At 43.9% G+C, this 13,489-nt stretch overlaps 1 protein-coding gene and 1 non-coding gene across 2 annotated transcripts in view; both read left to right on the top strand.

The window, feature by feature from the left end:
* The window catches only part of LOC124795788 (sodium channel protein Nach-like), a 136,986-nt gene that overhangs the window by 39,733 nt on the left and 83,764 nt on the right, over nucleotides 1–13,489 (top strand). The window contains exon 4 of the mRNA XM_047259869.1: nucleotides 11,582–11,681. Within this exon, the coding sequence (XP_047115825.1) occupies nucleotides 11,582–11,681 (100 nt within the window). The remainder of the gene's footprint in view (nucleotides 1–11,581; nucleotides 11,682–13,489) is intronic.
* Trnas-cga lies at nucleotides 12,122–12,196 on the top strand. The gene has a single exon. It is a non-coding gene; the product is annotated as a tRNA-Ser (tRNA).

The raw sequence follows: 13,489 nt of genomic DNA, 5'->3' as shown, positions 1-13,489 counted from the left end.
GCTGGTATTTCCTGGTAGAAGTGAACCCTGTGACCGAAGAGTTACTTTCTGGATGACACAGAACTAGTCTACAAAACTCACTTGAGATATTTGTATGGTTTCCATTAAATAATCTGAGTTATTTTCACATAATGTGTGAATAAAGTCATCAATTTATGGCTCTGAATCCAGAAACGTCATTCGGCGTGGAAATAGCAGCTAATCTCGTCTTTTACACTGCAACTTACCTGTCCTCATGTAGTTTAACTGAAGCAATAAGGGAGAGTACAACGCTGCGGTATTCCCCTCGTTGTGAGGTAACGTCGTTGCCTTTAAAGTAGGGGTCTTTGGTTCCAGTCGCGGTGGAGGATACATTTTTAGCAGTTTTGCAACAGAGCTACTGGCAGTCAGGTGGTAAAGCGGTAAGGAAATTTTATTTATTTACTTTTTTATTTTATTTATTTATTTATTTATTTTTGGAATGTCAAATTTCCAAACCACTTCACTGTGACGTAGGACATCACGTAAACACAGACCATTTTGAAGTCCAGAATGGGTAATATTAATTAATGCTGATATAGGCACATTCTTGTTACGGATATTTTATGTTTCATTAAAGTAGACTTTCGTCATAAGGATATTGTGGTAATCTGCATTTCGTATGAATTACTGCAGTGCATATTTTAATGGCGTTCTCTATTATTTTATTGAACGCAACAGTAAACATCAGAGAGAAATTAAGCGCCAACAGGTTATCATCTCACAACCATGCCTACATACTGGCCATGAGCTAAAAATGTCACCGAACCAGGTTTGAAGTGCATTTTCGTCCAGAGGAGAATTTTCTTGACTGTTTTTCGATAAGGAGCTTGGAAAATAAACATTTGAGGGTGGAAGATCAGAAGTATAAGTGCATATGACATTTCAAACTCCTAGATAGTTTTGTTAGTGAAATCGACAGACTGCAAAATCTTGGTAGTATCAACACGTGACGAAGTTTTGTAGGTCGTTTTTCGTACGCTGCGACCCATACGTGTCTTAGTTCATGGCAAAAATAGCAGGTGCGGTATACTCTCCCCTGCGGCCGTTTACGTAATGCACAACACTCTTTCTGAGGCACCATAGGCAAAATATTATGTTCACACTGCCCTCTGCTCGATTATATATCTTTTGTTAGGGCTTAGCCATTAATTCTTCTTAAGAAGTTAATATAAATACATCATACCTAGTCATCAGTAGGAATACTGCATGGGAATTCTCAATGAGACAACTGACGACGATCAAGCAAAAATGCATTAATCGTCGCACCTCTGATTTTTGTTGTTTTAAATTAGAGCATGCCGTACTACTGCTCGCGACATCTGAAAAAAAATGGTTAAATGGCTCTGAGCACTATGGGACTTAATATCTGAGGTCATCAGTCCCGTAGCGGTCGCGCGGTTCCAGATTGAAGCGCCTAGAACCGTTCGGCCACACCGGCCGGCTCCCGACATCTGAACCTAGCCTATTGAATGCAAATGCCGCACAACGCATAAATAGTCGCACTCCATCACATATGTCTGCTATCGAGGCTTCTTGAATGTGCAAATTCATTCATGCCGGAACGATATTTCTTGGAGCAAAAAAGTCGTTTTCTGATGTGTTTCGCCCAAAATAACTCGCCCCACACACAAGACAAAGATTCAGCGCTGCCTCTGCTGCTTTCGAACACTGCTAAACACATAGCGAATAATATGCCGCAAATTAGGACTTTTTCCACTTGCTACTATAGTTTATCACACTTGAGCAACGTTCAAATGTTTCAGGCTAGAAAAATACAAATCGTAACACGAGAACTTCAAGGAAGAAAATGAACGTTGATAAATACACACATAGCGCCGCACCATGTTCATCTAGTTAGAGGCGTCTTGACATTCGCAGCGGACGTTGTATGGCCAGTAGCCGGTAGCAGCTGTGGAGAGTGGACGCTTTCGAGCGTAAACTGTTTTTTTCTTGACGTAGGCACGAGCTGTTTGTCGGGAATGTTTCTCGAACTTTTTGCTATTGCATGTGGATTAGAAAATGAAACGAATTATGTTGGAGTTTCCATCAGACTGACAACTTTATCAGATATCCAATATAGGATTTAAAGAAGCCAGGGAATTGTACGGACCCGAACGTGGAACTTTACATTTACAGAGCACAAAGCTTACCACTGCACCACAAGCAGATACGTTTCTGTAACACCTCAAAAAGACAGACAGAACTTCCTCCATACACTTCTGCATCATACAGTGTTGCCAGATCGTGAATGCGACTTATACACTCCTGGAAATTGAAATAAGAACACCGTGAATTCATTGTCCCAGGAAGGGGAAACTTTATTGACACATTCCTGGGGTCAGATACATCACATGATCACACTGACAGAACTACAGGCACATAGACACAGGCAACAGAGCATGCACAATGTCGGCACTATTACAGTGTATATCCACCTTTCGCAGCAAAGCAGGCTGCTATTCTCCAATGGAGACGATCGTAGAGATGCTGGATGTAGTCCTGTGGAACGGCTTGCCATGCCATTTCCACCTGGCGCCTCAGTTGGACCAGCGTTCGTGCTGGACGTGCAGACCGCGTGAGACGACGCTGCATCCAGTCCCAAACATGCTCAATGGGGGACAGATCCGGAGATCTTGCTGGCCAGGGTAGTTGACTTACACCTTCTAGAGCACGTTGGGTGGCACGAGATACATGCGGACGTGCATTGTGCTGTTGGAACAGCAAGTTCCCTTGCCGGTCTAGGAATGGTAAAACGATGGGTTCGATGACGGTTTGGATGTACCGTGCACTATTCAGTGTCCCCTCGACGATCACCAGTGGTGTACGGCCAGTGTAAGAGATCGCTCCCCACACCATGATGCCGGGTGTTGGCCCTGTGTGCCTCGGTCGTATGCAGTCCTGATTGTGGCGCTCACCTGCACGGCGCCAAACACGCATACGACCATCATTGGCACCAAGGCAGAAGCGACTCTCATCGCTGAAGACGACACGTCTCCATTCGTCCCTCCATTCACGCCTGTCGCGACACCACTGGAGGCGGGCTGCACGATGTTGGGGCGTGAGCGGAAGACGGCCTAACGGTGTGCGGGACCGTAGCCCAGCTTCATGGAGACGGTTGCGAATGGTCCTCGCCGATACCCCAGGAGCAACAGTGTCCCTAATTTGCTGGGAAGTGGCGGTACGGTCCCCTACGGCACTGCGTAGGATCCTACGGTCTTGGCGTGCATCCGTGCGTCGCTGCGGTCCGGTCCCAGGTCGACGGGCACGTGCACCTTCCGCCGACCACTGGCGACAACATCGATGTACTGTGGAGACCTCACGCCCCACGTGTTGAGCAATTCGGCGGTACGTCCACCCGGCCTCCCGCATGCCCACTATATGCCCTCGCTCAAAGTCCGTCAACTACACATACGGTTCACGTCCACGCTGTCGCGGCATGCTACCAGTGTTAAAGACTGCGATGGAGCTCCGTATGCCACGGCAAACTGGCTGACACTGACGGCGGCGGTGCACAAATGCTGCGCAGCTAGCGCCATTCGACGGCCAACACCGCGGTTCCTGGTGTGTCCGCTGTGCCGTGCGTGTGATCATTGCTTGTACAGCCCTCTCGCAGTGTCCGGAGCAAGTATGGTGGGTCTGACACACCAGTGTCAATGTGTTCTTTTTTCCATTTCCAGGAGTGTAATTCTGACGGGTGGCCAGGAATATTGGCTGCCGTAAGTGAACCACTCGAACTTCGTTTCTGAGGCGGCCAGCTTTTGTGTCTAATACTGTACTTTCTTGTCATCTCGATCAAATATTCTAAATGTCTTCCACTTAAGATGTGACAGTGGCTAAGTAAAATTCATTGTTTGAACCCAGATTTGATGTATGGCACCTAAGATAAGATTGCTCTCTAATGTCACATTCTCAGTAATCTACATTAAGAAATATGGACGTAATGAAGAAAGGTATATCGCATGTTGACTTAGTAGCAACACATTCGATTTTTACTGTGCTGGCTGATATAGAAGTCGGTTGGGACCTCGCATATAAAAACTACAGTTTGTAAGTGTGGTTCTCGTTTTCTTTATTCGGTCTGCAAGCGGCCAGAACGAAATTCAATGAATAAATCATGAAACAAGCTGTGCGTCATAAGCCATCGTACGGCCTCCATTCAATACATTGTAGGATTGAGCAGAAGTGTCTGTTTTTGAAATACCGAGCTACTTCACAAGAAAGGCTCAGAAAAGGCTCCAAGGGACTGTTTTTGACAAAATCTGTTTGTTATTTGTCATTTAGCGCATCATCACCCGAGACGAACGTTACGGAAGCACTGACCATACTGGTAAAACTGGAGGTGAGAAACGTATTGAATAGCAGAATTGCACGTTTCTTCTTATCTTTCTTTTTGTATCTGCATCAAAAGAGATCCATTTTTCTTGTAAATATACTTGTTGATTACTGTGGGATATACTTGAATAAATTCTCAGCTGTGAACGGACCAAGTAGATATTTATCATTGCATCAGACGTTCGAGTAAGATAGCTCCGATAAGTGTATAATTTAACTGAATTTTGTGGCGCACTTCAGTCATTGTAATAGGATATGTACTTCAATAGTTCTGAAGCCATTTTCCGCATGAGCAGTTGCCATAGGGGTAACTGCGCCATCACTGTGGCAAAATTGTATGACACTTGCGTTAATCTCTCACACTCTCCCACACACGGCGTCTTCAAAACAATCGGATCTGATAAAACCTTGTAGAGCCCCTACTGTGACACATTCAATTAGCTTACGTTCTTTATAGCTCCGTTCATGGAATTTAGTCAGATGGATTGTCTGCCTTACCATCTAAGACGCAAGGAGCCCCTTTCACTCGGTATGTCATTTCATCGTCATGGAAAAGGTGTTACACTACAGACCATACACGCCATTTTGTAAGTTTAGCTTATCAGATTGTTAGAATGGCGTGGTGCGTAAGGCGGTCAGTTTCTAATACGCCGGTAGGGGTTTCGAATCCTGTCACTTCCGCGAAGAAGACAACGAGAATTATTAAGTATGCGAAATTTTAGTGTACTATTTCTACACCGCCAGCTTTGTATCACTTTTTTCTTATGAACTGTGACTTCTGCTTCGCATTAAAGGAAAATGATATCTCTTCTGTGCTTTCGTCAGTATGCTTTTTTCTACTTAAAAAAACGAAATACTTTTTCTTTGATGCCTTCATCAGCATTTAAGTCAAGCAACATATTAAAAAAAAACTGTATCATGTTTCTCTCAGTCTTTTTCGAGAAATTTCGTAAAATGATTTAAAATCAAGAATCTCTTAAATGACGGAAAAAAGTGAAATCGTAAGCCTAGTTTTCATGTAAATTAGAAAAAAAGGAGGTAAGACAAACGAATTTTCCTCCTCTTCGACGGAGAACAAATCGTTCAATTGCTATAAACATTTTCTCCCTCCTAACAGTAAAACAGTACCGTGTCTAGTTTCCGCATTTGGCAGTTATGGAATAGAGGCACCTAGTATCCGCATGAATCTGTTATCCTGCGACATCTCTTCCCATGCGCAGTGAACTGCTTCGGACAGCGCTGTCTTGGTTGTCGATGATGGTCTTCTGCATCTAATAATTTTCTCCATATCTGCCTATACGTGCACTATGGGACTGATGTCATCACCTTTGGAGGCCAGCCCAACAGCTCAACGTCTCCTTTCATTTGAAGCCACTGTTTTACGCAGATCGCCGCATGAACAGGAGAACGGTCATGTTGGGAAATTATGCTGTCCCCCGAAAATCTTTGACGAACAGAAGGAAAGATTACGTTCTCCAGTACTTTGCAGTAGTAGTAACTAGAAAAGGACGGTCCAGTTAGCACAGAACGCCGCAACCATTTACTGTATTTGGGCCACTGCTTCCAAAAATGACTAAGATGCATTAAATAGTTTTCTTCAAACACACATGTAGCAGCAGCAAAATGAGGAAGTCAGCAGCGATAATGACAGTAATAATTGAAGTATTTCGTAACTTCACACTCTTGAACGGTATTTCACGATCTAATAAATTTCTTGAAATAATGAAAGTTTCAAAATGGCTTCCAATCGAGGCAATGATAGCTAAAAGCATTTTACATCCCACTGAGAGACTAGCATAATTTTCGTGTCAGACGTCTGCTGATAATTAACCAGTTAATTAACACGGAACGATATAGTTCGATCATTTCGTTGTTTTCCCCAAAATGGCAAACTCCTCAGGGCCTCACCGAAAAACACATATGTAGGCTCGAAACCTGGTCCTGCACAAAAATATCCATGGTTTCACTTCAAGCTCTACCGTTTGTACACTTAACTATTAGTGATAAATAATTTCATTTTTAATGTCTCTTTATGTGTTCTCAACAATAACGATCGTGCCGTTATTTCTGGTCTTACACGAACACATCTCAGTACTGATAAACAATTCATTTACAGAAAACTACAGCGGTATGGCCAGGTTCGATTCCCGGTCAGGCAAAGAAAATGTATCCTAATTTCAAATCCAAAAATCTCACTTCTGCTGAAAAAAATCGATAGCTAACGTCTGATTTTACTTAGTAAACAATCTGATTACATGCTGGGTTCGAGTCCCCATCATAAAATTTTATATCATGGGACTTCGCTTTAAACACGTGCAAACTTTGTCACTTGAAATTATATTAAAGTGTTTCGCGGTTAGTTAACAAGGAAATAAGAGTCTTTACAGGATTACAGGTAGAGCACAAATATTTTCAAGTTCATATTCTGTAACTGATACTGGTAGAAGCTTCGATATTTCTCGACTCTTTATGCCTAGTCACCAAAGACGAACGTTGCTATGATCGAGTCTCTGACAGGCATGATAGCTTTGCTTCGTTACGGTGGTTCTAGGTGTTTTGTCTTCAATACAAATCCAGAGCAAAAAAGTTCGTCCTGTTGTTTACAGTTCAGACATGTTCACAAAGAAGTGCTCAATCCTGAATGCAGACAAATTACTGGTGATACGATGTTAGTTTTGAGGTTTCCATTAAGCGCTTGCCGCTGATATTCGATTTTGCCTTTAACTGGTTAGCTCAGCATTCATCTTATAACAAATTAAACGTATCAGGAACGACCTTTCACAGGTGTGAGAAAACCTTTTAAAGAGCAAAAATACTTCGAACTTTCATAGAACTTCAGGATTCCAGATATTGTCACATAATCTCTTGTTCATAAAATGTTCAATTTTGCCTAAATATTTCTGGAATGACTTACGTAATGGAGTTAGCTAGCGCAAATTCTAATGAGTGTGACAGCCATTTTGAACCGTCATTTACTGCAATAAAATTGAGTTTACAAGCGTTAAGGAGTGACTCATCTCTAATGACGCATTTCCTAGTATTTACAACATCGTGGTGTTGATTTACGTCTGGACTGATTACCTTACAGAACAGTGTTCACTAGTGGTGTCTTTTGATATCCTTTTTGTAGTCAAATGACTACTGTAAAGAGATTAGAGGACCTGGAGGACAGCTACGTTATGTACGCGGCATTCAGATCAGGCGAAACACAATTCAGGTCGTTCAAATAATTTTTGTGTATGATAGGGTATATCGAAAACAAATTTTGCAAAAAGTCAGGGGAAAGATCCCCATACTCTGAGACACTTAACACCGCGGCCTGATGGGAGACGCTTCTCCGCCTGCTGTGGAATTTTTTCATATCTGGAGTTTTGAGCATGTAATTGTCATGTAAATCGGAGAAAGACGAAGGTAATGAGAAGTAGTAGAAATGAGAACAGCGAGAAACTTAACATCAGGATTGATGGTCACGAATTCAATGAAGTTAAGGAATTCTGCTACCTAGGAAGTAAAATAACCAATGACGGACGGAGCAAGGAGGACATCAAAAGCAGACTCGCTATGGCAAAAAAGGCATTTCTGGCCAAGAGAAGTCTACTAATATCAGATACCGGCCTTAATTTGAGGAAGAAATTTCTGAGGATGTACGTCTGGAGTACAGCATTGTATGGTAGTGAAACATGGACTGTGGGAAAACCGGAACAGAAGAGAATCGAAGCATTTTACATGTGGTGCTACAGACGAATGTTGAAAATTAGGTGGACTGATAAGGTAAGGAATGAGGAGGTTCTACGCAGAATCCGAGAGGAAAGGAACATGTGGAAAACACTGATAAGGAGAAGGGACAGGATGATAGGACATCTGCTAAGACATGAGGGAATGACTTCCATGGTACTAGAGGGAGTTTTAGGGGGCAAAAACTGTAGAGGAAGACAGAGATTTGAATACGTCAAGCAAATAATTGAGGACGTAGGTTGCAAGTGCTACTCTTAGATGAAGAGGTTAGCACAGGAAAGAAATTCGTGGCGGGCCGCATCAAACCAGTCAGTAGACTGATGACCAAAAAAAAAAAAAAAACTGTCACTAGGCAGTACCACAAATCACACTATATAAACTCACCACCAAGTGCCACCTGGTAAATAAAATGTATTATATCATTTCCATGATAATCCTCCTGCTGATTTTCGGTTTGTCTTAAAGCGATAACTTAGACCTATAAAAAGTGAACGTGAAATAATGATTGGCATGCTACTTTTTCTTTTTAATATTAGTGTGTGATGAAAAATGGTAGTTATTGCGTAATTCGGTTTTGTAAAGGATAACTGCTGGCACCCTATCAAAAGTTAATAATAAAATTAAATTTCTGCAACTGGAGCACCTGATCCCTTTATCTGTTATTAATTACAAATAACGAAGTCAAGTACAACATTTAAGTAAGAAATATTATGAATATAATTAAGTTTCCAAAAGACAACACAAATTAAACGTTACATGACTGAGAATTTCTGAACCCATTCAGATGCTTCCAAACCTGAAATAATTGTAGTATTAATTTCAGCTACTTTACTTAAAAGTGACATCAACATGGCAACCAATAACTACTGACGTATCTTCATGTCAAATCGCCCAAAAATGTCACTAGCATCGCAACGCAGTTACATTACGCCGAGGAAAGAACGATAAGATCTACGACATGTAAGAACGATAAGATCTACGACGCATGTTTTCTGTCAGTTTCAGGAAATTAGTGTTAAATTTATGAAGTTGTTTTTGTGGACTTCACTGGGTGAGGTGGCACAGTGGTTAGCAAGCTGGACTCGAATTCGGGAGAAAGACGGTTCAAACCCGCTTCCAGCCATCCTGATTTATGTTTTCCGTGATTTCCCTAAATCGCTTCAGGCAAATGTCAAGATGGTTCCTTCAAAAGGGCACGACCGATTTCATTTCCCATCCTTCCCTAATCCGAGGTGGCGCTTTGTCTCTAATGACGTCGCTGTCGACGGGGCAATCAACACTAACCTTCTTCTCTTTTATGGACTTCAGTCTGAAGATTGATTTGATGCGCCTCTTCATGTTAGTCTGTACTGCACAAGCTATAACTCTGAATAACTACTGCAACGCACATCCATTTGAACGTGCTTAATGCGTTAGTGCCTACGCCTCCCTCCACAATTTTTAACCGACAAACTGTTTTCCATTACGAAATTGATAATTCCGTGATGCGATCAGGAAGTTTCCTCTCAACTAATCCGATATTACATTCAAGTTGTGCAATAAATATATCTTTTTGTCAATTCAGTCGAGCGCCTCATCATTTGTTCATTTCACAAGATTCTATCTCCTTCATGTCTAAAAGGTCTATTATCCACGCTTCGCTTCGCTAAAGACTGCACTCCAGACAAATGCATTCAAAAACGTCTTCCTCAAACCTATATTTTATGTTCGATGTTAACATATTTCTATATTTCGGAAACGCTTTTCTTGCTGTTGCCAGTCTGCACTACATATCCTATCTAGTTCGATCATCGTCATTTATTTTGCTGCCCAATATCAAAAATCATGTATTCCTTTCATTGTCTCATTTCCAAAACTACACTACTGGCCATTAAAATTGCTACACCACAAAGATGACGTGCTACAGACGCGAAATTTAACCGACAGGAAGAAGACGCTGTGATATGCAAATGATTAGCTTTTCAGAGCATTCACACAAGGTTGGCGCCGGTGGCGACACCTACAACGTGCTGACATGAGGAAAGTTTCCAACCGATTTCTCATACAAAAACAGCAGTTGACCATCGTTGCTGTAACGGATTGGGCAGCCACGTCTCAATCCCTGAGTCAACAGATGGGGACGTTTGCAAGACAACAACCATCTGCACGAACGGTTCAACGACGTTTGTAGTAGCATGGACTGTCAGCTCGGAGACTATGGCTGCGGTTACCCTTGACGCTGCATCGCAGACAGGAGCGCCTACGATGGTGCATTCAGCGACGAACATGGGTGCACGAATGACAAAACGTATTTTTTTCGGATGAATCCAGGTTCTGTTTACAGCATCATGATGGTAACATCCGTGTTTGGCGACATCGCGGTGAACGCACGTTGGTAGCGTGTATTCGTCATCGTCATACTGGCGTATCACCCGGAGTGATGGTATGGGGTGCCATTGGTTACGCGTCTCGGTCACCTCTTGTTCCCATTGACGGCACTTTGAACAGTGACGGTACATTTCAGATGTATTACGACCCGTGGTTCAACCCTTCATTCGGTCCCTGCGAAATGCTACATTTCATCAGGATAATGCACGACCGCATGTTGCAGGTCCTGTACGGGCCTTTCTGGATACAGAAAATGTTCGACTGCTGCCCTGGCCAACACATTCTCCAGATCTCTCACCAATTGAAAACGTCTGATCAATGGTGGCCGAGCAACTGGCTTGTCACAATACGCCAGTCACTACTCTTGATGAACTGTGGTATAGTGGTGAAACTGCATGGGCAGTTCTACCTGTACACGCCATCCAAGCTCCGTTTGACTCAATGCCCAGGCGTATCAAGGCCGTTATTACGGCCAGAGGTGGTTGTTCTGGGTACTGATTTTTCAGGATCTATACAGCCAAATTGCGTAAAAATGTAATCACATGTCAGTTCTAGTATAATATATTTGTCCAATGAATACCCGTTTTTCATCTGCATTTCTTCTTGGTGTAGCAGTTTTAATGGCCAGTAGCGTAATTCTCTCACCATCTCCCGATTCAGTTCGATTACATTCCATTTACGCTTGTTTTGCTTTTGTTTAGGTCCACTTTATAAATTCTCTTCAAGACGTTGTACATTCCGTTCAACTGACAGAATTAAAATGTCATAGGCAAAAGATTTTAATTCTTTTTCTTGAGTTTCAGTTCCCCTTCCAAACTTATTCTTAGACTTATTAAAAGGAAACAAATAAACAGTAGATGCAGTCTACTACTGGGAGACCACTTCCCGATGTCCTGTTAGCTGGGAATTAGGTGAGAAAAGCCAGACGGAGGCCAGAAGTCTCGAGTGGCGTATTTTGTCATTTACGTAAAGCATGAAGTGTATAGAAGTAATAGGAAGTGAAGCCGCACTGTCGCAGCCGCAGCTGGTCGCGCCAGCGGGCGGAGGGCGGCGGTGACCAGCGGGTGGAGGGCGGCGGTGGCGGGGGCGGCGGGGACGGCGCGGCGCGCTGCACGGTGCGCCACAGCCTCGCCTCGGGGCCCACCACCGGCCTCGAGCTCACCCTGTACGACGCGCCGGACGCCGACAAGATCAGCCCAGAGCAGCGCGACCACCACGGCTTCAGGGTGAGCGCGGACAGCCGTCTTCGCACCTCACTCTCCAAAGTCCCCAGAATGAGATTTTCACTCTGCAGCGGAGTGTGCGCTGATATCAAACTTCCTGGCAGATTAAAACTGTGTGCCGGATCGAGACTCGAACTCGGGACATTTGACTTTCGCGGGCAAGTGCTCTACCAGCTGAGCTACCCAAGCACGACTCACGCCCCGTCCTCACAGCTTCACTTCTCCCAGTACCTCATCTCCTACCTTCCAAACGTAACTCCGCTGCAGAGTGAAAATCTCATTCTGGAAACATCCCCTAGGCTGTGGGTAAGCCATATCTCCGCTATATCCTTTCTTTCAGGAGTGCTAGTTCTGCAAGGTTCGCAGGAGAGCTTCTGTTAAGTTTAGAAGGTAGGAGACGAGGTACTGGCAGAAGTGAAGCTGTGAGGACGGGGCGTGAGTCGTGCTTGGGTAGCTCAGTTGGTAGAGCGCTTGCCCGCGAAAGGCAAAGGTCCCGAGTTCGAGTCTCGGTCCGGCACACAGTTTTAATCTGCCAGGAATTTTCACTCTCCAAAGTCTCTGACAGTCGTGTAGCTAGATACACGGTCTGTGTGTAAATCAGGCGGCGAGCACAGCTTGTGGTGAGGAAAATCGCCTTTCCCGGAAGGGCGCTACAGGGTGACTAAAAAGAAGTTACCCATCTAGCAGTGCAGTGCAGCCTGTGATGATTTAGACAGATTTTGTTGAGGTGCGTTTCTAGGTCAGTTATATAAATTACTAAGTACTGTATTCCGTGTATTGCTAACACATTTAGTGGACATAAACAATACTAATCGTGTCTCAGTACTGCGTTGGCTCTGATTTGCATTGAAGAGCCAAAGAAAGTGGTACACCTGCTTCTAATATCGTGTAGGGCCCCCGCGAGCACGCAGAAGTGCCGCAACATAATATGGCATGGACTCCACTAATGTCTGAAGTTGTGCTGCAGGGAATTTACACCATGAATCCTACAGGGCTGTCCGTAAATCAGTAAGACAACGAGGGGGTGGAGATCTCTTCTCAGCTGCACATAGCAAGGCATCCCAAATGTGCTCAATAAAATTCATGTCTGGCGAGTTTGGTGGCAACGGAAGTGTTTAAACTCAGAAGAATGTTCCTGGAGCCACTCTGTAGCAATTCTGGACTTGTGGAGCGTCATATTGTCTTTCTGGAATTGCCCAAGTCCGTCGGAATGCAGAATGGACATGAATGGATGCAAGTGATCAGACAGGAGGCTTACGTACGTTTCACCTGTCAAAGTCGTGTCTGGAAATATCAGGGGTCCCATATAACTCCAACTGCATACGCTCCACACACCAGCTTGAACAGTCCCCTGCTTACATGCAGGGTCCATGGATTCATTAAGTTGTCTTCATACCCGTACATGTCTATCCGCTCGACACAATTTGAAACGAGACTCGTCCGACAAAGCAACTTATTTTCAGTCATCAACAGTCCAATGTCAATGTTCACGAGCCCAGGCGAGGCGTAAAGCATTGTGCAGTCATCAAGGGTAAGCGAGTGGGCCTTCGGCTCCGAAAGTCCATATGGTTCGCCCGCTGACACTTGTTGATAGCCCAGCACTGAAATGTGCAGCAATTCGCGCAAGGGTTGCATTCCTATCACATCGAACGATTCTCTTCAGTCGCCGTTGGTCCCGCTCCTCCTGGACATTTTTCCAGCCGCAGCGATGTCAGTGATTTGATGTTTTAAACGGATTCCTGATATTCACGGTACACTCGTGAAATAGTCGTACAGGAAAATCCCCACTTCATCCATACCTTTGGCGATTC

This window comes from Schistocerca piceifrons, chromosome 4 (assembly GCF_021461385.2).
Source record: "Schistocerca piceifrons isolate TAMUIC-IGC-003096 chromosome 4, iqSchPice1.1, whole genome shotgun sequence".
NCBI classification, from domain to species: Eukaryota; Metazoa; Arthropoda; class Insecta; order Orthoptera; family Acrididae; genus Schistocerca; species Schistocerca piceifrons.
This window is presented reverse-complemented; position numbering and strand designations above follow the sequence as displayed.